The sequence below is a fragment of the Gossypium hirsutum genome, chromosome A11 (genome assembly GCF_007990345.1).
Source record: "Gossypium hirsutum isolate 1008001.06 chromosome A11, Gossypium_hirsutum_v2.1, whole genome shotgun sequence".
Taxonomy (NCBI): Eukaryota; Viridiplantae; Streptophyta; class Magnoliopsida; order Malvales; family Malvaceae; genus Gossypium; species Gossypium hirsutum.
This window is the reverse complement of record NC_053434.1, coordinates 119151755-119179732: the sequence shown is the minus strand read 5'-3', so window position 1 is coordinate 119179732 and position 27978 is coordinate 119151755. Positions and strand designations below refer to the sequence as shown.

The 27978-nt window shown below is 31.2% G+C and overlaps 4 protein-coding genes across 6 annotated transcripts; all 4 read left to right on the top strand.

The window, feature by feature from the left end:
- Window positions 1-394: 394 nt before the first annotated feature.
- On the top strand, window positions 395-25122 carry LOC107962737 (disease resistance protein RPV1-like). Its single transcript, XM_041080090.1, has 6 exons — window positions 395-1318; window positions 21541-21781; window positions 21921-23018; window positions 23110-23736; window positions 24763-24818; window positions 24928-25122. The coding sequence occupies exons 1-3, from the start codon at window positions 831-833 to the stop codon at window positions 22416-22418; spliced, it is 1227 nt and encodes a 408-aa protein (XP_040936024.1). The 5' UTR covers window positions 395-830; the 3' UTR covers window positions 22419-23018; window positions 23110-23736; window positions 24763-24818; window positions 24928-25122.
- On the top strand, window positions 1325-3035 carry LOC121209443 (disease resistance protein RUN1-like). Its single transcript, XM_041080091.1, has 2 exons — window positions 1325-2080; window positions 2143-3035. The coding sequence occupies exons 1-2, from the start codon at window positions 1905-1907 to the stop codon at window positions 2690-2692; spliced, it is 726 nt and encodes a 241-aa protein (XP_040936025.1). The 5' UTR covers window positions 1325-1904; the 3' UTR covers window positions 2693-3035.
- LOC107962756 (TMV resistance protein N) lies at window positions 3834-5650 on the top strand. Of its 2 annotated transcripts, none has more exons than XM_016899259.2 (3): window positions 3834-3976; window positions 4114-5055; window positions 5146-5650. In XM_016899259.2, the coding sequence occupies exons 2-3, from the start codon at window positions 4651-4653 to the stop codon at window positions 5278-5280; spliced, it is 540 nt and encodes a 179-aa protein (XP_016754748.1). In that variant the 5' UTR covers window positions 3834-3976; window positions 4114-4650; the 3' UTR covers window positions 5281-5650. The 2 variants fall into 2 exon arrangements, with proteins under 2 accessions (XP_016754748.1, XP_040936026.1); XM_041080092.1 differs by lacking the exon at window positions 3834-3976 and having other exon boundaries at window positions 3983-4216; window positions 4624-5055.
- LOC107962750 (disease resistance protein RPV1-like) lies at window positions 18221-19934 on the top strand. Of its 2 annotated transcripts, XR_005904591.1 has the most exons (3): window positions 18221-19021; window positions 19283-19488; window positions 19585-19934. XR_005904591.1 is itself a non-coding variant. In XM_016899248.2 (2 exons), the coding sequence occupies exons 1-2, from the start codon at window positions 18534-18536 to the stop codon at window positions 19380-19382; spliced, it is 588 nt and encodes a 195-aa protein (XP_016754737.1). In that variant the 5' UTR covers window positions 18221-18533; the 3' UTR covers window positions 19383-19934. The 2 variants fall into 2 exon arrangements, 1 of the variants encoding a protein (XP_016754737.1); XM_016899248.2 differs by having other exon boundaries at window positions 19283-19934.
- Window positions 25123-27978: the final 2856 nt, after the last annotated feature.

Below are 27978 nucleotides of genomic sequence, written 5' to 3'. Positions count from 1 at the left end.
AAAAAATTTAAAATTATAAAAATTATAAAAAAAATATTTTTTAAAATTTAAAAAATTAATTAAATACTGACATGTTAACCGCATGGCAATTCACGTGTATGTCACATCAGCAAAGTGAATAAATATTAAATTATCTATCCATTTTAGAGTGATTTGACAAAAAATATAAATTGAAGAGTTAAAAAAATAAAACATTAAATGAAAGGCTAAAATAATTTTTTTTTCTAAAATTGGAGGGCAGAAAATTAATAATAAATTATTTATATTCAGCGGAAGAAAATTGATTTGGGTTTGTGATAAGAAAAATAATTGGTGAAGGTGACATCATTCATTACACAATTCCTTTTTCCTTCAATGGGAACGTTTTGTTGCGGGCCGAATTCATTGTCGGTGGTAGAGGTGTTGATGGTGGAGTGGTCATTTGAAACCATGGCCTAAGGAATTCGCTCAAAGTAATTCGAATCATTAGTTAGATGCAAGCTATCAAACTTAAGAACACATATAATATATTATAAACTAGATATGATTATGTAAAAGAAAGCAAGTAAAACACAAACTTAAGAAGACTTGCAATTATTGTAGGCTCCATTTTATCAACACCCACCTTCTTGGATTCACATGAATCACTCATTTATGACCCCCCAATTTCCACAACTAGGCGCATTCATTTGGAAAATGAAAAGGTTATAGAGAAATTGCTTAGAAACCACCTTCATTCTTCCCTTGAAATTTGATCTGTTTCTAGTTTCTAGTTTCTTTCAGACATATTGAGCGATCAATTTTCTGATTTTCAACACTACATCCACATTTTTTTTTTCTCGCACATCGTCATGCCGTCATTACCTTCAACTTCTTCGTCCAATTCTAGAAAGAAATTTGATGTTTTCTTGAGTTTTAGAGGTGAAGATACCCGCAACAACTTTACCGATCATCTCTACGATGCTTTAAGTAGGAGTGGGATCGTCACTTTCAGGGATGATCCAAAGCTGGAGGCCGGCGAAGAGATCGCGCCAGAACTCTTTACAGCAATTCAGCAATCATGGTGTTCGGTAATCGTTTTTTCACAAACTTATGCCTTCTCAAGTTGGTGCTTGGAGGAGCTTGCTGAGATTGTTAAACAACATAACAACGACGGCCATAAAGTGTTTCCAATTTTTTACGATGTTGATCCATCTGATTTAAGAAAACAAAAAGAGAAAGTGGAAGAAGCCTTTGCTAGACATGAAGAGAGATACAAAGAAGATAGTGAGAAGATCCAAAGGTGGCGAAATGCTTTAATTCAAGTGGCTGGAATCAAGGGATGGCATTTAAATAACAGGTAACATTTTCTTTTCTTCTCTATTTTCTATTTTTTCGGATATATATGTATAACTTTTTTTTTCTTTCCAATCCTATGTGTTTAATTGAAAAGTGTCTTGGTTCTTGTTTGCTTCCAAACTATATTATGTTTCATGATTCATTGAAAAAGAGAGTGCATTTGAAAATATGAAAAAAGAATTATTCGAAAAATTAAAATTTCTTTCCTTGTAGGCATGAATCATAATTTATTAGAGAGTTTATTAAGAAGATATCAACAAAACTATGTCACCCAGTTACTCATAGTGACTTGGTTGGAATTAGTCAACGCTTGGAGGATTTATATTTGAAAATAAACATTAGGGAAAATGATGTCCGCATTATAGGGATTTGCGGAATGGGTGGTATCGGTAAAACAACACTCGCAAGACTTGCTTATAATCAAATGTCACATCATTTTGAAAGTAAAAGCTTTATTGCTGATATTAGAGAAGTTTCAGACAAATGTGGATTAGTTTTTTTTACAGAAACAACTTCTTTCGGAAATTTTTCATGATGAATGCTTCAAATTTTTCAATGTTCATGAAGGGAATGATATAATTAGTCATATGTTGTCTCGCAAAAAGGTTCTTGTTGTTCTTGATGATGTTGATAACATACAACACTTAAAATGCTTGGTTGGAAGGCATGATTGGTTCGGATTAGGGAGTAGAATCATTGTAACAACAAGAGATGAACATTTGCTTCAATCTTGCCAAGTTGATGATGTGTATATACCCACAACATTGGATTACACAGATGCGCTTCAACTTTTCAATTTGACAGCTTTGTGTATATACCCACAACATTGGATTACACAGATGCGCTTCAACTTTTCAATTTGACAGCTTTCCATAGTGATATAGTGCTGAAAGATGATTTCATTGAGCTTTCTTACCATGTTATAAGTTATGCTGATGGGCTCCCATTAGCTCTTAAAGTTTTAGGTTCCTTTTTATGCGGTAGAGATGTGACTCAATGGAGAAGTGCGATTGAAAGACTTAAAAGAGATTCTAATGAAGAAATTCTTAATAAACTTCGAATTAGTTTTGATGGATTGGAAGAAAGAGAGAAAAATATATTTCTAGATATAGCATGCTTCTTCAATGGGGAGAAGAAAGATTTTGTAATGAAAGTATTAGATGGTTGTGAGTTTTTCCCCGATATTGGAATTGACGTTCTCATTAAAAAATCTTTAATAAAAGTCGATGATGACAACCAATATTTGTGGATGCATGACTTGTTGCAAGAAATGAGAAGAAAAATTGTTAGAGAAAAATCTATTGATAAACCTGGAAAATGTTGCAGATTGTGGAAGGAAACGGATGTCTATCATATCCTAACAAAAACACTATAAGTCATTCAACAAAAATTACATACTATTTTTTAATAGAATATCTAATAATATATGATAAAAATTCAAAGCTTAGTCTAATTGGTTGATACAACATCCTTAAAAAGTGATATTTTGTACTTTCGACATAAATATTGTTTGATGTTTACAAATGTTAACAAAAATTTATAGAAACAAATATTTAATTTCATTGCATTGCCCTCATTAGAAACTGTTTTACATTGTTTAAAATGCTTTATTTATTATATTTCTTGCATTACAATGCTCAATAAAAATGTAAATTTTTAAAAGCTTAATTTTACATTATACACCATTTATTTTGTTTTCTTATTTTCTATTCTTGATTTTTTTTTAGGCTACAAAAATAATTGAAGGCATGTTCATCGATAATAAAAGGTAAGAAGGTGCATATAAATTTATATCTTTGTGTATTATAAATAATGATTTTATTTATTTTAAATATGATAAGAAACTATAGCAAAACCTTTGACACTCTATATTTTCAATGTTTACATATGAAATTTATCTAGCAACATATTACTCTTTTAAAAGAATCAATATTGAAATATGTATATCTTTTTGAAATATTAATGGTATATATTTAATGCACTAATAGTGTATACATCAATGAATTAGATTGTAACATGTCATCTAAAGTTTTTTTTTTAAATGAAAATGGTTTTATTTTTAATTATGTATCATTGTTTTTGGTTGATTAATTTGTATAGAATTATGCATTGTTGGCTGACCAAATATAAATCAAAATATTAATTTCAATTTTTTTAGGATTAGGTAATATAACGTAAGATATGTGATTGTTAGATATGTGTATATCTTCAATATTGGTACGTTCAATTTTTTTGAAGATTTTTTTTATGTATTTAAAGAGTTCTTAAAGGATCTTAATATCGATATTCAGATATGCATTAGATAAAAGTATAGGATACAGGTACATAAAAAAACGATATCGATACAACATAGTTCTTAGATATTGAATGTTTTTGTATATTCTAAAGCTCATTTTTGTTTTGCTCATGGTTATTAGGGAATTGAGCAAGGTGCTCAACTTGAGTGTCGATGCCTTCTCAAAAATGAAAAAAATTGAGATTGCTCAAAGTACTTTGCCTATCAAATTGTGATGATCTCAATTATCTTTCTAATGAGCTACGACTTTTAGATTGGAAAGGATGGCCTTTAAGATCGTTGCCTTCAAGCTTCCAACCGGACAATCTTGTCGCACTTCTTTTACCATATAGTAACATTAAACAACTATGGAAGGGAAAAAGAGTAAGAATTAACTCATATGATCCTTGTGTTTTAGCTTATTTTAATATAAATGATTAAATTTTGATTAAGATAAAAAAATAAAAATGAGCATTATTATGTTTTCTCATTTGTTTCTAATTTATTATGGACTTCAACAGCCCTTGTATAAGTTGAAAATGATGAACTTTGAAGGGTCCCAAAATCTGATCAAGACACCAGACTTCACAACAGCGCCAAAACTTGAAGCTTTGATCATGAAAGGTTGTACCAAATTAGTGGATTTTCATCCATCAATCGAAATGCTTAAGAGCCTTAAACTTTTGAATTTAAGAGATTGCAAAAGTCTTAGGAGTCTTCCGGCCAAAATTGGAATGGAATCTCTTGAAACATTAATTCTTTCGGGTTGCTCAAGTCTTGTAAGGTTTCCAGAGATTGATGGGAAAATGGAACGTTTAAAAACTCTAGATCCTTCCGGTTGTTATAGAGTTGAAAATTTATCTGAAAATTTGTAGCAAGCAAAGTTTTTGGAAGAGCTCGACTTGAGTGAAACAGCCATAACAGAACCACCATCCTTCATTTGTCAATTTAAAAATTTTAAAGTTCTGTCTTTCAATGGGCGCAAGGGACCATCACATAAGTTACGACTAAATTTGCCTTCTCTTTTCAAGGTAATCCAAGGCAGAAGGACGAATCCCATGGCTCGGATGTTACCTTCACTGTCAGGTTTGAGTTCATTAAGAGAGTTGAATCTAAGGGACTGCAATCTTTGTGAAGGAGATATTCCACGTGATATTTCTGGTCTATCTTCTTTGATACATCTTGATCTTAGTGGTAACAATTTCATCAGCATACCTGTATCTTTTACTCGACTCTCAAAGCTTAAATTGCTTGCATTATCAGATTGCTTGAATCTTAAATTGTTGCCTAAACTTCTAACAAGTATAAAAACGGTGTGGATAGATGGTTGTGCTTCACTTGAAGTAGTTGTAAGTCCATCAAAAGTAAGCAATTTAGTGGATTCGGCTGCCGTTAACGCCATTAACTGCTTCAAATTGGCTGAGAATATCTATGCATTAACACTGCAGAAAACACATCTTAAGGTCGATTAATCTCTTTATTTTCCCTTACAAAATCTCATACTTGAGAATTTATGGTTTTAGTTACCAAACGACTTGTTTTTTATTTTGCAGGCATTTGCAAATTCAAGGAAAATGTTTGATATTACTATGCCTGGAAGTGAAATCCCAGAATGGTTTGATATTATTATGCCCGGAAGTGGAATCTCAGAATGGTTTAGCCAACAAAAAAAGCGACTCTTCAATTGATTCTGTTAAGATATTCATACCTATCAACCTTCGGAAAGATAGTGAATGTATTGGAACCCACCATTGTTTGAAAAGTCAAATGGGGTGCGCACCGAAAGTAGAAAGTAATATTGGTTGATAAGTTGGGTTAAAAGTTGGCATGGAATAATTGCAATTTTGGTCCCTAATTGTATAAGGACATTGCAAGTTGATCCTTGAACCTCAACTATAAATAGGCCTAACCATTTCTTACTTTCTTCATCCCATAATTGCCATTCTCTACTTAAGGCATTATTCTCTCTCCCTATTTGTAAATTTCACTTGTAATTTTTGGAGTGAAATATATTTGGTAGTGCCCGAGAACGTAGGCAAAATTTGCTGAACCTCGTTAAAATTCTGGTGTTCTTTATTTTTTATTTTGCATATTTTGTGAATGTGATTGTAGTGATTTATTGTGCTATTAAATTACGATAGAGGGATATTCTGGCTAGGAAAGACTTGGTATTTAAGTGATCTTCGTGATCTACCTCTCTTTTCTGGGAATTGAACTTAGTGTGATTTTTCAGTACAATATTTTTACTCTTTCACACGCTTCCGCGCAACAGAATGGATTGGAGTTGCTTGTTGCTGCATTTTTGTTAATAATGATGCTTCAAAGGAGGACGAACTTCTCAATTGTACAGCATCTGTCAATTGTTGGGAGATTAGTCGGAAACGCTTGAATATGGGTAAACGATTTAACGAGCCCGTAACGAAAGATCACCTTTTTCTTCGTTATTGGTCGCGTGATAAATTATATCCATTTTTATTGGAGGATGAATATGGTGACTGTGAAACCAATCATTTATGCGATGATGAGCTTGACGTGTCTTTCAGTGGAAGCAGTGTTAAGGTGAAGAAGTGTGCTTTTAGAATAGTGTATAAGAAAGATTTGGAAGAAATAAATGAGTTGCAGTGCCATAGCACTCAATTTTCTCCAAAATTTGAACACATCCACCAACACTCTGCTCGCAACAATGGATCAGTAGGTAGCATTTCTTACACAAAGCGAAAACGTAATATCTACGAGGAAGCGGAGGAAGAAGGGCCGCAACCAAAATGGATGCAAAAAATTTTCAATTTTATAATGGGCCACTCGGAGAAGAAGCATTAACTGTGTAAACTACTTATCTGACCTTGTCCTATTAATTTATTTTTTTACACATTTACGTTTTTCCATTTTTTATTTCATTTAAAATAATCATTCTAGACTTATTTGGATATGAGATATGATTCTTCTATTATATATGAAAAAAAAATTAATCTTTTATTCATACTCATATTTTGTACAAATCCCAAATGCTTCGGTGACAAAGCAGGTAATAATAAGGTGAAAACCCTTTAATGAGGATTGAATTATAATTTGGGTACCCTTAAAAATCATTCCATTTTTATTTAAGATCAATTTATGTGTTCAATTTAATTAGTCAATTTTTTTTATATATATTTGGAAGATTAAATATAGTCCTTAATAGTATTTAAATAGCTTTATTTCCTTCTAATAAAATTACCATTTAAATTTCGTGACTTGAATTACAAATAATATTATTCCAATTACTCTTTGGTATATTATTTTTATTAAGTATTTATGAATTTTGGTCGACATGAACTAGATTTTTAACGATTGTGTTTTCTATATCAATAAAAAATTTTCAATTTGAGGTAAGTTAATATAGTAGTGATATAAATGATCTAAATGCAACAAAAATAATCTTGGTGTTTTATGTTTGTCCCTAGACCAATAGAAGCATGGCTGGCTCAAAGGATCATACAAGTGAGGGACCAACAAAAGTCAAGTTGAAATGGAAGTGGACACTTTAGCATTTATAGGCTCAATGAATTTAGGCAATTAGGATTTCGAGAAATAGATTATGATATTATATAATTAGTTGCTTTTTACATGTAATGTAATGTAATGCAAGTTATACTATTTTAAACCTAACTTTTTTAATTTGTTGTTTGTAAAATGTAATTCAAATAGTAATTTTTTAAATTAGGTGATGCAGTCGTAAATTAACTAAAAATTTGATTAAAATAAGTGCATTTATCAATTAATAATATAGTTACTGTGAGCAAAGATATTGTTCCCACGAGGATTAAAAGTACTAATAATTACTGTCTTTCTATTATTTAACCGACAAATTGGATAGATTGATTAAAACTAAAATTAACTAAATTAATTAACGAAAGATCACGATAAAGAATGAATTAGAAAAATAAATGATTAACAACCAAGAAGCGAAATAATATGCAGGAAAGAATCCACCTAGACTTCATCTGTCATTATCAATCTATATTATGCAATTTCTTTACTTAGTATCTTGATCCGTAGAAATCCCTAAATTATACTAATATCTCTTTCGAGAGTAAAAGCAACTGGCTCTAGGTTGATTAATTGAAATTTCTTTCTAATTAAAACCCCTATTATCGCATTAACTCGATCCATTGATCCCCCTATTAGATTTGACTCTAATTTGGTAGATTTATGTCGTCCTATTTCTAGTATTGCATACAACACTTAATTATGCTATATCTACTCTTAAACAAAAACTTTTCCTCCTTTGATTTAAGCACACCAAACATGGATTAATAGTCCGAAAATATTAAACCAAGAATTAAGCACATATAATTGAGAAAGATTCAAGTATTTATTGTGTAAAATAGAAATCAAAAGATAGAATTCATCATAACATTCATCTCCCCTAGGTATTTAGAAAATTAGTTTATAATTGCAAATAAAAAAATTCAGAAGATAGTATAACCATAAGAAACAAAGAAACTCATAATAAACTTCAAAAAAATCAAAAAGAGATCTTCAATCTCGATAGAAATCTACTTTAGAGTCGGCTTCAATGGTGTTTTTTTGAGTTTTTTTCTTGAGTATTCTATGACGACTCTCTCCCATCTTATTTTTGTCTTATATAGGTCTTAAAATGCCTAAAAAACGTATTTTCCCAAAAGTTTGGAGTGCAATTCGCGATTTCAACATGGTTTGACACATGGTTGTGTGGCAGCCCGCGTGACTCCTGAAACTTACTCCGATTTTCTAATTTTCGCTCTTTTTACTCCCAAATGCTCTCCTAAGTATAAAAACATGAATTTAAAGGATTAGGACCATAAAATTTACCATTTTACATCAAATAATCATCCAAAAATGCATTAAGAACGAAATTAAAACATGTTACTTTTAGCACCTATCATTAGGTTTAATGGCGTTTATAAAATTTGACTATATGACCCTTATTATTTTCTTTTTAGCAATGTGGCCCTCAACATTTTATTTTGAGTCAAATTATGGATTTTTTAACACAAAATGCTAATTAAGTGGTACAATGGGGATTGGGTGAGACAAACTAAATTCTCCAGTCGGCTTACCACCATTCATACGTGTGGTGCATTAACACACCTGTTTTGAATTTTTCAACTATTGAGTGGTACAATGGTGATTAGGTTTTGCAACAATTTAGGTGTAAGCAAGATGTTCCGAATGTTCCAGTCAATTTTGATAATGTCCATGGCATTAATAAGAAGAGAAAAGATGCAAAGAATTGAACATTGGAGCATCGATAGTGGATTGTAATGTGGAATTCCCGAATGGAAAGGAAGCCTTTGATGGAATCTTGTACGAGGGGATTTCATGCCCTCAATCTACTACCAATGATGGTATATGAAAAATGGGTTGTCGTATTTTTTTGGTGGCTAGTTTGTAACATCCCCAACACCTCTCAATATGGGAACGGTGCCATTTCGAGTTGTGCACGTGTTAAGATTTTTGAAGCAGATAAAATAAGATTTTTAGTATTAATGGAGAAGGTAGTTGGATTTCATAAGTAATTAAAAAGGCTTTTGAATTAAGGGAAATTAATTTAAGGTATGGACTAAATTATAAAAGTGAAAGAAGTGTTAGGTAATAGTGTAAATTATAAATAAGAAATTACTAGATTCAATGGATGAGAAAAAGATGAAGGACTTGAAGAGCAATTTAGTCCAAAAGGGTAGATGAGTTTGTGGATGAAATTAAATTTGAATGTGGTCCACTTGTTTGGATGACGATGACTTGAATTTTTTTATTTTTTATTAGTATTTTAAAATATAAAATTTAGTAGATACTTTCGTGTAAAGATGTAGAAAACTTTCCATCATCATTTCCATCTCTTCTCTCACACCACTCTCCTTCTCCATCCATAGAAAATTTTCATTTTCTTACATTTATGTCCTTTCCACCATTTCTAACAATCCCAAGCTTTAAATTCCAAATTTCCTTCATGAGTGACTCCATGGCATAAGTTTCTTGTGATGTTAGCTAGAATACATATTTGAAAAGAGAGAAAAAAAGAGTTACAGATTTTGAGTAAGGTTAAGGTAAGGGTGATAACGTTTCTTATAGGATTTTATGTTTATCTCATCAAAATGCATGAAAATATTACGTGACTATTGTTCTGATATTAAGTATTGTGTTACTCAAACGTGAATTAAGGGGAAATCATCTCTTTTGTTCATTGTTTACCTAAAAAATAGCTTAGATTTTAATCATTGTTTTACCAAAAAAAACATCATGCTGGTTGATAATTTAGAAAATTAAAATTTAGGGGGCCATCGATATTGGATGACAACATGGCGAAGTTATTTCTTCTTGTCGCCTAAAAGGCAAGCAATTTCCTTAATACTATAAAAAACTCCAAAAATTAAGTTAAATTACAAAACAAATATTTAAACCTAAATAATATAAGTTTTAACTTTAAAAAAATCAATTTTATTGCTTGAGATTTTTTTTTCAGAGGAGATTTGAAGAGGCTTGAAATTTTTAATTCGAATTTTCTTCAATTTTTTAAAAACCTTAAAACTTCTCTTTTATTTTTGCAACTTAACCAATATTTGGACTCATATTTGCCATAAAATTTGGTTTAATCTATAATTTGATACTCGATTTTAATATTTTTTAATGTGATATTTATGTTATTTTTTGGTCCAATCTAAGACTTGAATTTGAAAAAAGTTAAATTATTTTGAGATTTAAAGATAACGATTTTAATTTTTTAGTGTTTAACTTAAATTTTAAAGTTGATTTGATGAAACTTAATGGTTAATATTATTAGGTTTGAAGTTGTCATGATTCTATATTTAGTTTGTCAAATATAGTTTGATGAATGTAATTTAATTCGGTGTGTAGAGTTTATTTGATGCAAATCAACTATAAACTTAAATTAAGTATTAAAAAGTTACATAATCATTTTTAGAAAAATGTGTAATTTTTATCAAATATATGCATCACGTTGAACAAAAAAAACACAGAGGCTACATTAAAAAAAATTATCAAACTCAGGTAATAATCTATACGTTAAGCCTAAAAAAATTCATTGTTCTTTCCTAATAATATCCCAATATTTTTGTTTCTTGGAGAAAGATACATGTAATTATATATTAATAGACAAATTTTAATAAGAAGGATATGCTGGTTTCCGTACACATTGAAAATTCACCGGATTTCATAAATTGGCGATGGTATCGTGGAAAGTGCAAAAAATATGGTGAGGACCTCTCTGTGCCTCAGAAAAGTCATAGAAAAGGACAAATATTTACATTTGTACAAGTGACTAGTTTTACGGAAGCTAAAAAACTGGTGAGAGGAATCAATGGTCTATGGATTTGGGGTTGTTGATTGAGGGTCAATATTGCCAAATTTAATGGGAGAGAAGCATTTTGGAGAAGAGTGGATGGGAAAGGTGAAGGCAATAGGCTGGTAAGATGCAAATAGAGAGTAGGAAGTGCTTTAAGTACTCAGGAGGTAAATAGACTCTAAAAGAAGTTTCTGAAGAAAGCAAGCATTCTAGCAAGGAATATGCAATTCGAATCGTGCAGAAGGAGAAAACGTTTGTATTTTAAGGGACGATGGCGAATTGACTTGTATGAAGAAAATTGTGGGTCATGTAGATGATGAAGAGGTTACTAAGTTGGAAAAATGTCTAATTGGCACAATAAATCTCAGGTGATCAGTTCCTGGTCTCTATTCAAGACAACGGCTTGAGAGCAAGATTGGAAGAACTTCAATGGCCTTGTCTTCGTGAATGCTTCATCGACATTGTTTCGTGGTCTAAGTTTTCTACCACCACTAACAGGACGGTGTGGGTGGAGGTTTACGGTGTCCCAATTCATATGTGCCACTATAAAAGAATTGCGGAGACTTGGGGGTCGTTAGTGTCTTTGGGTTCGAATAAAAGGATGATGGAGGATTATAGTAAAATGTTACAGAGGATTGAGTTGCTTCAATTTGGAAGATGGTTTTCGTGTTAGAGCCTCTGAGGCGTCAGGTATGTTCTTAGGGTCTGATAAAGCAAAAGGATATCAGTAAATTCCCTTAACATCGATCTCTGATGAGTCCTCTGAATTTGATTGTCTGTCTTTAGAAGAAGGTGATGAGTCACCGGTTTCAGGAAGAAAAATAAAAGAAGAAGACTTTGAGAATGGGATGATGATGATGCCATTTAATGAGATGAGTTGGGAAATCGAGCATCGCAGTGAAGGCATGTTAGGAATATCGGCGAATAGGGTGGCTCTTGGTATTGACGAAATGATAAAGAACATTAGTTGTGATGGAAACAGTGAGGTTCTCGAAAAAAGGGCAAAGTGGGACACTAATGGCATTGTAAATATAGTAGATGATAATGTGACCAAGGCCATTCTAATATAGGTACATAGTCAGTGAAGGTTTTTGGGAAAATGGGTATTGATAAAGTCAATAGACCCACGCAACGAGGATTTGGAAATTTAAGATTTTGTTGAAGATGGACTTATGATTCAAGTGGATGATGATGAAGGGGTATGGGCTTAACAACATATTTGGTTCAAGTGGATTCTTGTATTGGGTTAACAAAATGTGTTCCACGCACACCTTTGAATCGGGCTGATGATATAGGACTGGAGTTGGGTGTTGATGATATTCGTAGCCCATCCCTTGATGATGGATGCAATATGGGTGACAGTGTTGAAGTTCAACATCATGAAGGGGTGAATCTAGCAAATGTTTCTACTTCGAGTTTCAATCGTAAGGCGGACACAAGGATTGAGACTAGGTAGGGTTCAATAAAATTAAAACAAGGAAAGTTAGATCTCTATTTGAACTAGGAGCAATAAAGAACTGCGAAACTTGGGATTAAAAATAAAGTGAAAGGAAGGAATTGTAAGAATAAATTTTCGAAACCATAATCTTTTGGGGAAAGTCCGCAAATGAGTCATTTATCTAACTCTGATTTTCAAAACCGAAAGAAGATGATGTGGAAGGAACTGACAGAGGCGTGGGAACTGAGCAAAAAGTTGGACTTGCAAGTTATCGGGATGAAAAGAAATTGAGGCCAATTGAAGAAAGGAGATTGAATTTGGATCTATAGGTGTTGACGATTTGGAGAAGCAGAGGAAGAAAACAGAGAATAGAACAAGACAGCAAGATGCAAGAAATATTTTTACTTGCTCACAATCGTGCAGCAAGGGAGCTTATGGCTGATAGCTCATTTTTCTCATTCATTCAACCAGAAAAAACAATACATTTATAACCAAATACATCACTAAATACTGCCTACTACCACTAAGTAGCCTAGTAACTTGTAAAACATTGCTTGTGCACGTAAACAAGCCACCTAAACTAGTCATTCAACTACCTAAACACTTCAAACTTTCATCAGCTTGTTCATTTTCAACTAAGTTTAATTACAACGTAACTAAACAATAAACTTGTTAATGCAGCATGCACAAAAGCTGCAACATGCAAATAGCCTGCATGCACTTTAGCAAAAACATAACAATAGCATGGTTGGCCACTTTTCAACAATAGGAGGTCGGATACGTTCTTTTTGAGGGAGCTAATTTACCGATTTCTTTTAGTTACTTTAGGATTCGAATACAGTGATTTTTGGGTTTTGGTGTTCTGATCTGCCAAATTTTGTTCAAGTTTTGAAGGTGTTTTCTTGGATTGGTTTCTTGGGTTGTTGCAAGGTGAGTTGTTCAGCAGACATTTTTCAAGTTGAAGTGATTTCATTGGTGATTCTACCTTTAATTATAATTGTATCAAGGAGATGTCTTATGGATGTGGAAAGTTTGATGGAGATCGTTTGCTCTTATGATCTCTTTGGCTTCGTTTTGTTTGGGTTGTCTTGTAAGCATATTTTTTTTGACTTGATGGATGTGTGTTTCTTGGTATGTCTCAAAAGGAGAGGTTATATTCGAATTACAATCCAAAGTTTCCTTTGGCTAACAATTAGGTCTTTGGTATGTCTCAAAAGAAATAAGCTACCTCTTATTTTTGCTTCAAAAATTTTACCCAACAAAACCTTATGCAGTCATCAATAAATAAAACAAATTACCTATTGTCACTTAGAGAGGAAGTCTTCATGGGTCCACAATATGGACCAGTTGAAGCTTATTATGAGCTCTCCAAGTTGTGTTGACTAAAAATGATAAATCTGGCTTGCTTCCCAAGCTCTAGACCTCACAAACTTCATCTTTAACATCAACCTTAGACATATTTTCAACTAGATCCAACTTGTGCAACAAACTAAGTGATCTGTAATTAACATGCCCTAATATTTTGTGCCATAAACATGATTCATCAATTAGACTAGCATAAACTTTCGTTGTTAACTAATTTACATCTAGAATAAAACATCTATCAACCATGTCCACTGTTACTAGCTCCTAACCAAATGAGTCCACAATCACATAGACTTTATTTTTGAAAATGAGAGAATAACCTTTCACTATAAGCTGACCAATACTAAATAAATTTTTATCAATTTCAGGTTCAAAAAGGACATCTGAGATTGTTTTGATACCTTAGTGAGTGTTGACCACGACCTCTCCTCTCTCTTCGACTTTAATGAAATTTCTATTCCAAATTCTAACTTTTGAAACAAAACTGATGTTTAACTCCCTGAATATTCTTTCATCTAATGTCATATGATGTATGCAGCCACTATCAATTAGCCAATCCTTTTTTACCCTACTGGAGGTTGCAAAATAGGATGTAGTGAAAACATGATCATCTTGAACTTGGTTGTCATCAGTAGCTTAAGCTTGAACTTGATTCTACTGCTATTATTATGGGTTTTCCTTATTTTTACAAACTTACTCCATATGGCCTAGTTGGTTGCAACTTTTACACTAGATGTCAGGCCTATACCAATAATATCTTTCTAAGTGTGTGGACTTCTTGTAGTGAGTGCATGGTGGGAACATTTTCTTTCCACCTTCTCTCTTTAGCTTCTCTTTCTTTTCTGACTAAGGTTTCTTTCCCTTACAATTTGATGTTGAGCCATCCTTGCTTCCGGCCTGAAAAGCTCCAATCTGTTAGCCCTTCTTTACTTTTATACATAAAGAGAATTTATTAACTTTGACAATGAGATAATTGATAAATCTCTCGAGTCCTCCAATAAAGAGATCTTTGACTCATACTTTTCTGGAAGAGTTGTGATAACTTTCTGAACAATTCTTCTATCACTGAAGTCATCTCCAAGCAATCTGATATTGTTGACTGTGGCCATTATCCTATCAGAATATTGCTTGATCGATTATGACTCTTTCATCTTTAAATTTTCAAAGTCTCTCATCAAATTTATCAACTAGTGTTGCCTTGTTTTATCAAACCCCTAAAACTCTTCCTTTAGCTTTTCTCAAGCCTGCTTTGGAAAGTCACATGTCATATTTTGGTGAAGATCACATCTGATACTCCATTTTGTAGGCAGGACATTGCCTTGTATTTCTTAGCACAGTCATCACTATATTGTCTAATTTAAGCTATGGTAGGATTAGCTCTCAATGGAGGTGATTCTGCATCAGCCTCAACCACACTCCACAAATCATGAGCCTGTAAATAAGTTTTCATTTTCACTACCCATATGTGGTAGTTTTCACTTGCAAAAATAGGTGGTGGTAGAGGTGAAAAACTCAATTTTTTTATAGTAACAAAAACAACTTATGTTTCTTTCTTTTCAAACAAACAACAATGAATGTTTCTTTCTTTCCAAACAAACAATAAGGAACAAACATCAAAGAACAAAGGCCCTCAAAGATGACAGACTCTTGATAACATTTGTCGAGTTTTTGCTACCAAAATAGAAAAATATAGAAGAAAAGAAAATTGAAGAAGAATGAAAGATGATTAGCAAAAACTCGTAGCTAATATGATTTTCATTAAGGCAATTGTTCACTTTTGTTACAAACAATTGCCTAATACATAACAACTCCCACCAATGACATTGAAACTCACAAAACATAACTTGAACACATAAACAAGTTGACTTATAAGCTAAATCATCACCTAAACATAAACAAATAAACTAACTAGTCTTTCTACACCAACAAGATTGATTACAAATAAACTAAACTAGTTTGAAAAAAAAAACAGCTGCATGATTAAACACCAAAACATCCTTGTTGTTGCGTTGCTGGTCATCTTTAACAATTTGCCTATGAGACATAATCTTCTTATCTACCAAAAAAAAAATTAAAATTTTTATTTGTATCCATATTGAACATGAGCTCATATTCTATACTTATCTCAAATGTTGATAATATAGTTTTTTTGTTATACCATTTAAAATTTTAGTCACTTAATTCATTCCGTTTTACATTTTGATAACAATTTGAAGGTTGAAGTAAATATAATCAACTTGAGACAAAAATGTGGAAAAAATGGATAACTTTTGTGACGAAGTATGTAATAATAAGACGAAATCCTTTAATGAGAATTAGGTCATAATTTTGGCTGAGTTAAAACTATTTCATTTTCATTTGTGACCAACTTATGTGACATTAGAAGCTAGTAATCATAAAGTAGATATGATAATGCAAAAAAAAAGAAAAAAAAGTAAAGTAAAATACAAACCATCCAACACTTTACTTATTACTTAATAATAATTGTAGATAGGCCTGTCCATGGGTTGGACTACTCGTCTCAACCCGAAGGTCTGCCCGAAAATGGAAGAGTTTGGACAAAAATATAGACCCGAAAATTGGGTTTGGACAAAAAGATAATGCTCGTTTAAAAAATTGGTCGGGGCCTCAGGTAAGGCTTTTTTGGCCTAAGCTCGGCCCGACCAGAATTTGGAAAAAAATATTATTTTTTACTGGTTTGTTGCTATTTTTTAGTTGTTTTCTCACTATTTTGCTACCATTTCACTATTATGTTGTTATTGGTTGAATATTATATAACTCTTATTTTATTGTTTGAATATTGTATAACTCTTATTTTATTGTTAATTTTGTTGCTACTTTAAAGTTATTTACTTGTTAAGTTGTACTTATCTTAGTGTTACAATAACACGGTTATTTAAACATATATATATTTTAAAATTTAGTGTTACTAATATATTAAATCCGATTCAAATAGGATTAATATATTATTACATTATTATTATAGCATGTTATTAAATAAATAGCAGTGTTATTAAGAACTTCACAAGGTTAAAAAACAAAAAATATTGTTTGTATTTGTTACTTAAAAACGTTACAATAGCATGCTATTATAACACCGTTATTAGGATAAGATTAATATAATACATATTTGTAACTTAAATAACAGTGTTCTTTGTTCAAATAAATTTTTTTTCGTTCTTAAATAACATTAATATTTAATATTTAAGTATACATATTTTTTAATTTATTTTTATTTTGTTAGAAAATATTTATTTTAATATTTTTAGTATTTTTAATGTATTATATTATTTTTAAAAAATTCATGTAAAAATAATATAAAAATTTAATATAGACAGGCCAAGCTCGAATTTTATTATTTTTATCTGAATTGAGAATGAAAAAATTTAAATTTATTTTTTAGATGAAACTGAGCCTAAATTTAATAAACGGGTCTAAAATTTTAATTGGGCTCAGACTAAACCCAACCCAATTTGGTCTATAAAAGGCTACATTTTGCCAACTCTCACCGTCTTGTAGTCTTCCAGGAAACATCTATAGCCCGGAATTTCCACACCTACACCCTTTAATAGGTATTATCGTCAACTTAGATTCATTTGGAAAAGTAAAAGGTGGGAAAGTATACACAAATTTCTTAGAAAAGTTGATTGTTGTTTCGTGTGTTTTTCTCCTTCCTCGTGCTCATAACAAGTACATCCACATATTACTAAATTTATATTTAAATTGATGATTTTTAACTGACTGAAAATATTTTTTATTGTTTCATATTACTAAATTTATATTTAAAAATAATATTATTTTACATTAGTTATATAAAGGAAAATTATATTGTATGTTAAATATGTTAAAAATGTTTTAATTATCATTTTTAAAAAATATCTATTATAATCTTTTAAAAAAAAAAATTTTTTTTGCTCAATCGAAGAAATACTTCAAGAAAGACTTCAAGAAAGACGTTGGGACCACCAACTCTTTCAAGAGCAACATGAGTACAACAATATCACAACTGACATCTAGATACAAAAACCAGTACACAACAAGTACAAGAAAACATCTATCCAATTCACCATGAGAAATTAAAAAAGAAGATCTCAATATACAGCATCTTCCGTACCATTACTTTATCGATGAGTAACTGCAACCTGAAATTGAGCCATCTGCCTAGTACCACAGTTGATATCCCCAAATAAATTCTGTAAAGACCACAGTCTATGCCCCCTATTTATCAGCCATTCTGAAGTAACAACCGAGCATAATTCATTAATGGAACATGCGCTTTCCAATTCGATTCAATATATATTTATTATAATATTTGAATTATTAAATTAAGATTCTTTACTTATATTCAATAATTCAAATAAAAAATCTTATAATAATTACTATAATTAAGAGTGTAATATTTTAAAAAAATTAATTAAATATTAAAGTTCTCTAAAATCACATATCTTATATTAGAAGCTGCTGACTATAAGGTGGATATGATAATGTAAAAATAAAAAAAGTAAAACACAAACCGTCCAACCCATTGAAGGCTCCGTTTTGTCAACTCTCACCTTCATGGAATCTTCCCGGAAACAACAGCTATAACCCCGAATTTCCACACCGACTCCCTTTCATGGTAGATTCATTTCGAAAAGTAAAACAGAAATTTCTTACAAAAATCCTTTGTTTTTCCCTCGAAACTTCATCTGTTTTTCTCCTTTTTCATTCTCATATACTTAATGTTTCTAGTTTCTTTCTGGTGCATTGGCCCATCTATATTTTTCTGAATTTCAAAACCAGATTGAGATATATTTTTCTTTTCATATATCCTCATGTTGTCGTTACTTTCGACTTCCTCATCCATTTCTAGAAAGAAATACGATGTTTTCTTGAGTTTTAGAGGTGAAGATACCCGCAAGAACTTTACGGATCATCTCTACGATGCTCTAAATAGAAGTGGGATTGTCACTTTTAGAGACGATCCAAAGTTGGAGGCCGGTGAAGAGATCGCACCGGAACTCTTCAAAGCAATTCAGCAATCAAGGTGCTCGGTAATCGTTTTTTCGGAGACCTATGCCTTTTCAGGTTGGTGCTTGGAGGAGCTTGCGGAGATTGTTAAACAGAAAAATGACAAGGGTCATGAAGTATTTCCAATTTTCTATGACGTGGATCCATCCGATTTAAGAAAAAAGAAGGGAAAAGTTGAAGAAGCCTTCGCCAAACACGAAGAAAGATACAAGAAAGATAAAGACAAGATCCAAAAGTGGCGAAATGCTTCGACTGAAGTGGCTAACATCTCGGGATGGCATTTAAATAATAGGTATTTCTTTCTTTTCTTCCATATTTCCTAGTTTTAATGACTAAAAGATTGTTTTTTATTTTATTGCATGTTATTTTTTTATGATTTCGTGTTTAACTAAGAATTCTAACGAGCAACTTCTGTATTTTGATGTTATAATATATCTTACTGTCTTATTCTTGCTTTTTGTTTGCTTCCAGCTATATTATATTTCTTGATTCGTTGAATTAAAAATGAAAAAGATCATTTGAAAGATAGCAACGATTTTTTATTTCATTGTAGGCATGAACCAGAGTTTATCAGAGACATTGATAAGAAGATATTAGCAAAATTAGATCAGATATATCCAATTGATCATGATCATGATGAGTATTGGAATTAGTTTACGTTTGAAGGAGTTGTATTCGAAAATAAACATTGGGGAAGACGATGTCCGCATCATTGGAATTTGCGGAATAGGTGGCATCGGTAAAACAACTCCTGCAAAGGTTGTTTGCAGTCAAATATCATCTCATTTTGAAGGTAAATGCTTTTTTGCTGATATTCGAGAAGTTTCAAACAAACATGGACTTGTTTCTTTGCAGAAACAACTTCTTTCTCAAATCATGCCAGATGAATGCCTCAACTTTTTCAATGTTCATGAAGGGAATGCCAAAATTAGCTGTAGATTGTCTAGCAAAAAAGTTCTTGTTGTTCTTGATGATGTTGATAGCGTACAACACTTGAAATGCTTGGTTGGAAGACGTAATTGGTTCAATTTAGGGAGTAGGATCATTGTAACAACAAGAGATGAATAATTGCTCTGATCTTATCGAATCGATGATGTGTATAAACCTACAACATTGAATCCAAACGATGCACATAGGCTTTTCAATTTGAAAGCTTTTGATAGTGATACAGTACTAAAAGATGATTTTATTGAGCTCTCTAAAAATGTTGTACGTTACGCTGGTGGTCTCCCCTTAGCTCTTGAAATCTTGGGTTCTTTTTTGTACGGTAGAGATTTAGCTCAATGGAGAAGTGCAATTGAAAGACTTAAACAAGATTCTAACAAAGAAATTCTTGACACACTAAGAATCAACTTTGATGGACTGGAAGAAAGGGAAAAGAATATATTTCTAGATATAGTATGCTTTTTCAATGGGGGGAAGAAAGATTTGGTAATGAAAGTATTAGATGGTTGTGAGTTTTTTTCGAATATTGGAATCGATGTTCTCATTAAGAAATCTCTTATAAAAGTCAGCGATGACAACCAATATTTGCGGATGCATGCCTTATTGCAAGAAATGGGAAGAAAAATTGTTGAAGAAAAATGTGTTGATAAACCTGGAAAACGTTGTAGATTGTGGAAGGAAAGCGATGTCCATCATGTTCTAGTAAAAAACACGGTAAATCATTCAACAAAAATTACATACAAAATTTTATTTCTATCAATATATGATGTAAATCCAAAGCTTAATCTAATCGATTTACGTATCAACCCTTAAGTAACATTGAGTAACTTTAAGATAATTTTCATTTGTTGATTATAAATATTAATAAGGATTTGTAATATAAGTGTCTAATTTTATTGAATTACTCTCATTTGTAAATGTTTTACTTTGTTTAAAATATTTTATTTACTATATTTTGACCAAAAGATTGTGATAATGTTGAGCACGTATGTAATTTTTCAAAAGTTTTTTTTGTACAATTTAGACCATTTATTTTGTCTTCTTATTGTCTATTCTTGATTCTTTTTAGGTAACCAAAGTGATTGAAGGCATGATCATCGACAATAAAAGGTAAGAATACATACATAAATTTATCAATATGTACTATTAATATTTTTATTATTTTTTGAAAAATATCCAATAAAAATGACAAAACCTTTTTTGGCTTTTCTTGGTAGAGTAGAAAGAAATTAAGAATGATGAAAAATTGAAGGGATAAAAAAACTGAAAGGATGGAAAACATAAATTTTTTTGCCATAGAAAATATATTTCTCTTGACACTATTACTTTTCCATTTCATCCTCATATTCCTCCACTTTTCACCTAACCAAGCACAATCTTAATACTTAATGTTTTGATGATATATTTATTATATTTTATATAGAAACACAATACTCTTTCACAGGAAATTATAAAGAGATGTATGTCATTGTGTTTACTAATATTGATGGTTTATATTTTATGTAATGACAATATATCAATCAACTAGGTTATATCATGTCATTAAAAGTTTTCAAAAATAAATCCAAGTTATGCGATCATTTGGTTCACCAATAATGTATAGAATTACATATTATTGCACCAAACATAAATTAAAATATTAGTTCTAATTTTTTTAGGTTTAGGTAATTAAAAGATGAATGTAAGTGTTAGATAGAGTATTGTTTAATATGTTCAATCCTATCTCAATACTCTATTCGGATATATATTAGATTTAAGTATGGGGTACATGTACTTAAAAAAACAATATTGATGCAACATAGCTTTTAGATATCGAATGTTTTTGTATATTTTGAAGTTTATTTTTATTTTGCTCATGGTTATTAGGGAATCGAGCAAGATGCTCAATTTGAGTGTGGATATCTTCTCGAAGATGAAAAAATTGAAATTGCTCAAAGTGCTTTGCCAATCAAATTGTGACAATCTCAAATATCTTTCTAATGAACTACGACTTTTAGATTGGACAGGATATCCTTTAAGATACTTGTCTTCAAGCTTCCAACCGGACAACCTTGTCACACTTCTTTTAACATATAGTCACATTGAACAACTATGTAAAGGAAACATAGTAAGAATTAACTCATCTTATCCTTGTGTTTTAACTTATTTTAATATAAATGATTAAAGTTTGATTAAGGTAAAAAAATACAAAAATGAGCGTTATTATATTTTCTAATTTCTCTGTAATTTATTGTTGTCTTCAACAGCCTTTGTATAAGTTGAAAATGATCAACCTCAAAGGGTCCCGAAACCTGATCAGGACACCAGACTTCACAACAGCACAAAAACTTAAAGTTTTGATAATGGAAGGTTGTTGTACCAGATTAGTAGATGTCCATCCATCAACCGGAGTGCTTAAGAGCCTTAAACTTTTGAATTTAAGAGGCTGCACAAGTCTCAAGAGTTTTCCGATTAAAATTAGAATGGAATCTCTTGAAACATTAATTCTTTCGGGTTGCTCAAATCTTGTTAGGTTTCCGGAGATTGATGGGAAAATGGAATGTCTAAAAACACTTGATCTTTGTGGTTGTTCTAGAGTTGAAAATTTGCCAGAGAATTTGCAGCAAGTAGAGTTTTTGGAAGAGCTTGACTTGAGTGGAACAGCCATAACAGAGCCACCATCCTTCATTTTTCAATTGAAAAATCTTAAAATTCTGTCTTACAGTGGGTGCAAAGGACCATCATCTAAGTTACGAATAAATTAGGCTTCTCTTTTAAAGGTAATCCAGAAAGAAAGGACAAATTCTATGCCTCGGATGTTGCCTTTGCTGTCAAGTTTGAGTTCTTTAAGAGAATTGAAGCTAAGGGACTGCAATCTTTGTGAAGGAGATATTCCTGATGATATTTCTGGTTTATCCTCTTTGGAATTCCTTGATCTTAGTGGTAACAATTTCATCAACATACCTGCATCTCTTACTGGACTTTCAAAGCTTGATTCTCTCAAATTGTCAAATTGCAACATGTGCACTCTTGGTGAAGCAGATATTCATAGTTATATTTCTTGTCTATCCTGTTTGAGATATCTTTTTGTTGGGGGTAACAATTTCATCACCATTCCTTTGGCTCTGACTCAACTTTCCAGGCTTAAATTGCTTGCATTATCAAATTGCATGACGCTTAACTCGTTGCCTGAGCTACCAACAAGTATAGAAGATGTGTGGCTAGAGGGTTGTTCTTCACTTGAAGTAGTTGCAAGTCCATCAAAAGTATGCAATTTAGTGGACTCGGCTGCTATTAAAGCCTTTAACTGCTTCAAATTGGCTGAGAATATCAATGCATTAACACTGCTGAGAAAACATCTTAAGGTCAATTAATCTCTCTTTTTCTCCCTTACAAAATCTTACACTTGAGAACTTATGGTTTTAGTTACCAAACGACTTGTGTTTTATTTTGCAGGCATTTGCAAATTCAAGAAAAATGTTTGATATTATCATGCCAGGAAGTGAAATCCCAGAATGGTTTAGCCAACAAAAAAGTGTCTTCTTTATTAAGATTCTCTTACCTATCAACCTTCAAGAAGATAGTGAATGGATTGGAGTTGCTTGCTGCTGCATTTTTGTCAATAATGATGCTTCAAGGGATGTGGGCTTTATCGACTGTGGAGCGTTAATGTATGGTAGAAATCCTCGACAGATTGAGAGGAGAGGCTGGTTGGTGGGTAAACGATTCAACAAGCCCATAATGAAAGATCACATTTTTCTTCGTTATTGGTCGCGTGATAAATTATATCCATTTTCCTTGGAGGATAAATATGGTGGCTGTGAAACCAATAATATAAGGACAACAGATTGCTTAAATCATAAACGTGATGGGCTTCATGTGTTTTTCAATGGTCATAGCCTTAAGGTAATATCTTCACCAAATTTTGAACACATCCACTCTATCTTCACCAAATTTTGAACACATCCACCAACAAAAACGTAATATCTCCGAGGAAGCAGAGGAAGAAGGGCTGCAACCAAAACTGATGCAAAAATTTTTCAATTTTATAATGGGCCAATCAGGGAAGAAGCATTAACTGTGGTAAACTACTTAATCAATCTTGTCCTATTAATTTTTATTTTACACATCTTTTATTTAATGTAATCATTCTAAACTTATTTATAACCCTTCTTCTAAACCAAAAAATTTTAAATTTTTTACTCATATTGAACAGGAGGTCATATTCTGTACATATCATAAATGTTGATAAGATAGTTTATATATATATCATTTAAAATTTTGATCACTTAATTCATTCCTTTTTACATAACTGAAATGTGTAAATTTTGATTGGTTTCATTTTTTATTAAAATTTTATTTTCATTATATATACACTTACATTTATATTTTATTTGGAGGTTGAAATAAATATAATCAATTTGAGATAAAAATGTAGAGAAAAATGGATAGTTTCCGTGACAAAGCAGGTAACAATAAGGTGAAATCCTTTAATAAATATTAGATCATAATTTGGACCGAGTTAAAAACCATTTCATTTTTATTTGAGACCGACTTATCTCTTCAATTTAATCAGTCAAAATTGTTTTTATATGTTTTGAAGATTAAAAATAAGTCCTTTCTAGTACTTAAATAGGTTTAATTACTCCTAATAAAAGTATCATTGAAATTTCATGGTTTGTAGTACAAATAATATTATTCCAACTCTTAAGTTTTTGTTTTTTTTTTGTAAAGTATTTATGTTTAGAGAATTATTTTTAAGACTTACTCAAATATGAATATAAAGTACGCTAGAAAATCTTTTTCGTGTAAGAGACATTCATATCCAATATATATATATTTTAAAATTCAATAAATTTATTTTTTGTTCTTGTCTAATATTAGGGTTTAGGGAAATAAAGATATGATTTTTTATTGACATGAGCAAGATTTTCAACTGTTGTGTTTTTTGTGATATTAATAAAATTTTCTTGATTTGAGGTAAGTTAATATACCAGTGATAGAGAAATGATTATATGAAACTGTGATTTCACGTTATCTTTTTACCTTTGCAATTGGAGAATGACAAATCAAAATTTTAATAGTTTTAGTTGAATTTGAATTTTTCAGGAAAAAAAGCTGAAAATCAAGAGGAAAAATCTATTTTGTTATTCTCGTATTAGAAGGTAATAGGGATGACATGGAATCACAGTTCTATAAAATCCCTTCTCCCCAGTGATATAGATGATTTCAATGCAACAAAAATAACCTTGGTGTTTTATGTTTGTCCCCTAGGCTAGTAGAAATATGAAAGTTTGCTAAAAGAATGATGCAAGTGAGGGACCAACAAAAGTCTTCAAGTTGAAATGAAAGTGGACACTTTAGCAAGTATAGGGTCGGATGAATTTAGAGAAATAGATTATGTTATTACATAATTAGTTGTTTTTTTACATGTAAATTATAGTATTTTAAATCAACTTTTTGAATTTGTTGCCTGTATAATGTAAATTCAAATAGTAATTTAATTGTAATGTAAATAAAACCTTTTAAATTAGGCATAATGACAAAAAAGTTCTTAGTGTTTATAAAATTTGACAATTTAACCCTTATTTTTTAAAGCAATTTAGCTCTTAATATTTTATTTTGAGTCAAATTATAGATTTTTTAATGCAAAATGCTTATTGAACTGTTAATAGTGTTGACATGACATGAATAGTGAATTCATTACTTTTTTATAAATTTTAGTCACTCAATTCATTTCTTTTTTTTTAATTTTAATTTTATTATATATATATATATATATATATTCACTTACATCTATATTTTATTGTAGGTTGAAGTAAATCTAATCAACTTAATACTTAATACTGAAGTAAATCTAATTTATGTGTTCAATTTAATCAGTCAAAATTATTTTTATTTATTTAGAAAATTAAATATAAGTCCTTAATAGTACTTAAATAGGTTTAATTCCTACCGTTTAAATTTCATGGCTTGAAGTACAAATAATAGTATTCCAACTCTTTAGTTTATATTGTTTATAAAGTATTTATGTTTAAACATTTATTTTTAACACTTATTCAAATATGAAAATAAAGTATGCTCTTTTAATTAATTGAAAAATCTTTTTCGTGTGTGAGACTTAATCAATCTATTTTTTTTAAATTCAATAGATTTAGTTTTTGTTCTTTGTCTAATTTCTTTTTTCTATTCTTGTTAGTGGTTGTGTTTTCTGCAATATCAACAAAACTTTCTCAATTTGAGATAAGTTAATATACCAGTGATATAAATGATGTCAATGCAAAAACAATAATCTCGGTGTTTTATGTTTGCCCCGTAGACCGATAGAAGCATGGCTCAAAGGATAATGCAAGTAAGCAATCCACAAAAGTCAAGTTGAAATAGAAGTCAACACTTCGCATTTATAGGTCTGGATGAATTTAGAAAATTACGATTTCAAAAAATAGATTATGTTATTATATAATCTGTTATTTTTTACTTGTAATGTAATGTAAATTATACTATTTTAATGGGGTTTTTTTGAATTTTTTGTTTTCAAAATATAAATTTAAATAGTAATTTAAGGTATAATGACAAAAAAATGTTCTTAGCATTTATAAGATTTTATTTTGAGTCAAATTATAGATTTTTTTTTAATGCAAAATGCCTGATTAAACGGTTGACGTGATATGATTAGTGAACTCTTTCAAGGTTCGTCTTAATTGGATCATCTTTCACAATAGCCTTATTTAAGTTTATTATGTTTTCTCATTTGTTTCTAATTTATGATGGTCTTCAACAGCCCTTGTATAAGTTAAAAATAATGAACCTCAAATGCGGCTGAGATGGGATTGCATGTGGGATTCTCGAGGGTGGAGATCGAAGGAGACTCATTATCTGTGATTCGGAAGCTGCAAACAAAGGGATTTGAAAGGTCAGTGATAGGAGCCTATATCTCAAATATTAGAACAATCTGTGAGGGGTATCAAATCTGTTTCTTTAAACATGTGCCAAAACAAGCAAACGGAGTTGCACATCTATTGGCTACAGTGGGATTAAAGAGAGATGAAGAAACTTATCTTGTTGGTGCGGTTCCTTCATACGCGAAAGTGGCAGCGGAAGAGGACCGTCAACAGTTGGGCTCACTTTGTCCAGCAGGTCGAAGGTCCACTCCTTAGAAAGAAGATAAAATGGGATTTTACTGGGGGCAAACAGACCGGAGAATAGATGGACTACTGGGTTTCTCAGTTTTGACGGAAGATTGGTGTTTTGAAGTGATGAAATGCAGAGTTTAGCCAGACCTGAAGGGTTTCTTCCAGTTGCATCGGAAAGATCTAGAGCAGACATTTTGATGGTTATCAACGAAACAAAGAAGGCATCTGAAGGGTTTCGCTTTCTCAGATGTTTAGGGAAAAGGAAAGTCTGCCTGGGTGTTTGGATTATCCTGCTTTTATTTAATGTTTGTTTGTTGCATTGTCGGGTGTCTTTTTGTTTCTGCTTTGTCTGTGCTTTCTTTTATTTTCTGTTTTGTCTGGGCTCTAAATGATTTGGAATTTGTTTTATTAATATAATCCAGCCATTCATATTTCAAAAAATAAAAATAATAATGGGTCCAAAACCGGATCAATTCCCTAGACTACACACAAGCATCAAATCTTGAAGTTCTGATTTTTAAAAGGTTGTACTAAATTCATCCATCAATTAGAGTGCTTAGTAACCTTAAAACTTTTGAATTTAAGAGATTACAAAAGTCTCAAGAGTCTTTCGATTAAAATTGGAATGGAATCTCGTGAAACATTAATTTTTTCGGGTTGCTCAAATCTTGTAAGGTTTCCGGAGACTGATGGGAAAATGGAACGTCTAAAAACTCTTGATCTTTTCGGTTGTTATAGAGTGGAAAATTTATCGGAGAATTTGCAGCAAACAAAGATTTTGGAAGAGCTCAACTTGAGTGAAACAACTATAACAGAACCACCATCCTTCATTTTTCAATTTAAAAATCTTAAAGTTCTTTCTTTCAATGGGCACAAGGGACCATCATATAAGTTACTACCAAATTTGCCTTCTCTTTTCAGGGTAATCCAAGGGAGGACAAATCCCATGGCTCGGATGTTGCCTTTGTTGTCAGGTTTGAGTTCTTTAAGAGAGCTAAAACTAAGGGACTACAATCTTTGTGAATGAGATTGATATAGATGTTTTCATTGGAAAACAATATCAGAGAAGGAATAGGAATTAGAGTTTTACATTTATTTAATTTCTTTTGGAGTTTTAGCTAACTTTAAGTTAAGAATTCTATTAGGACTTTAAATTAAGAATTCTATTTGGACTTTAAATTAGGAATTAGAT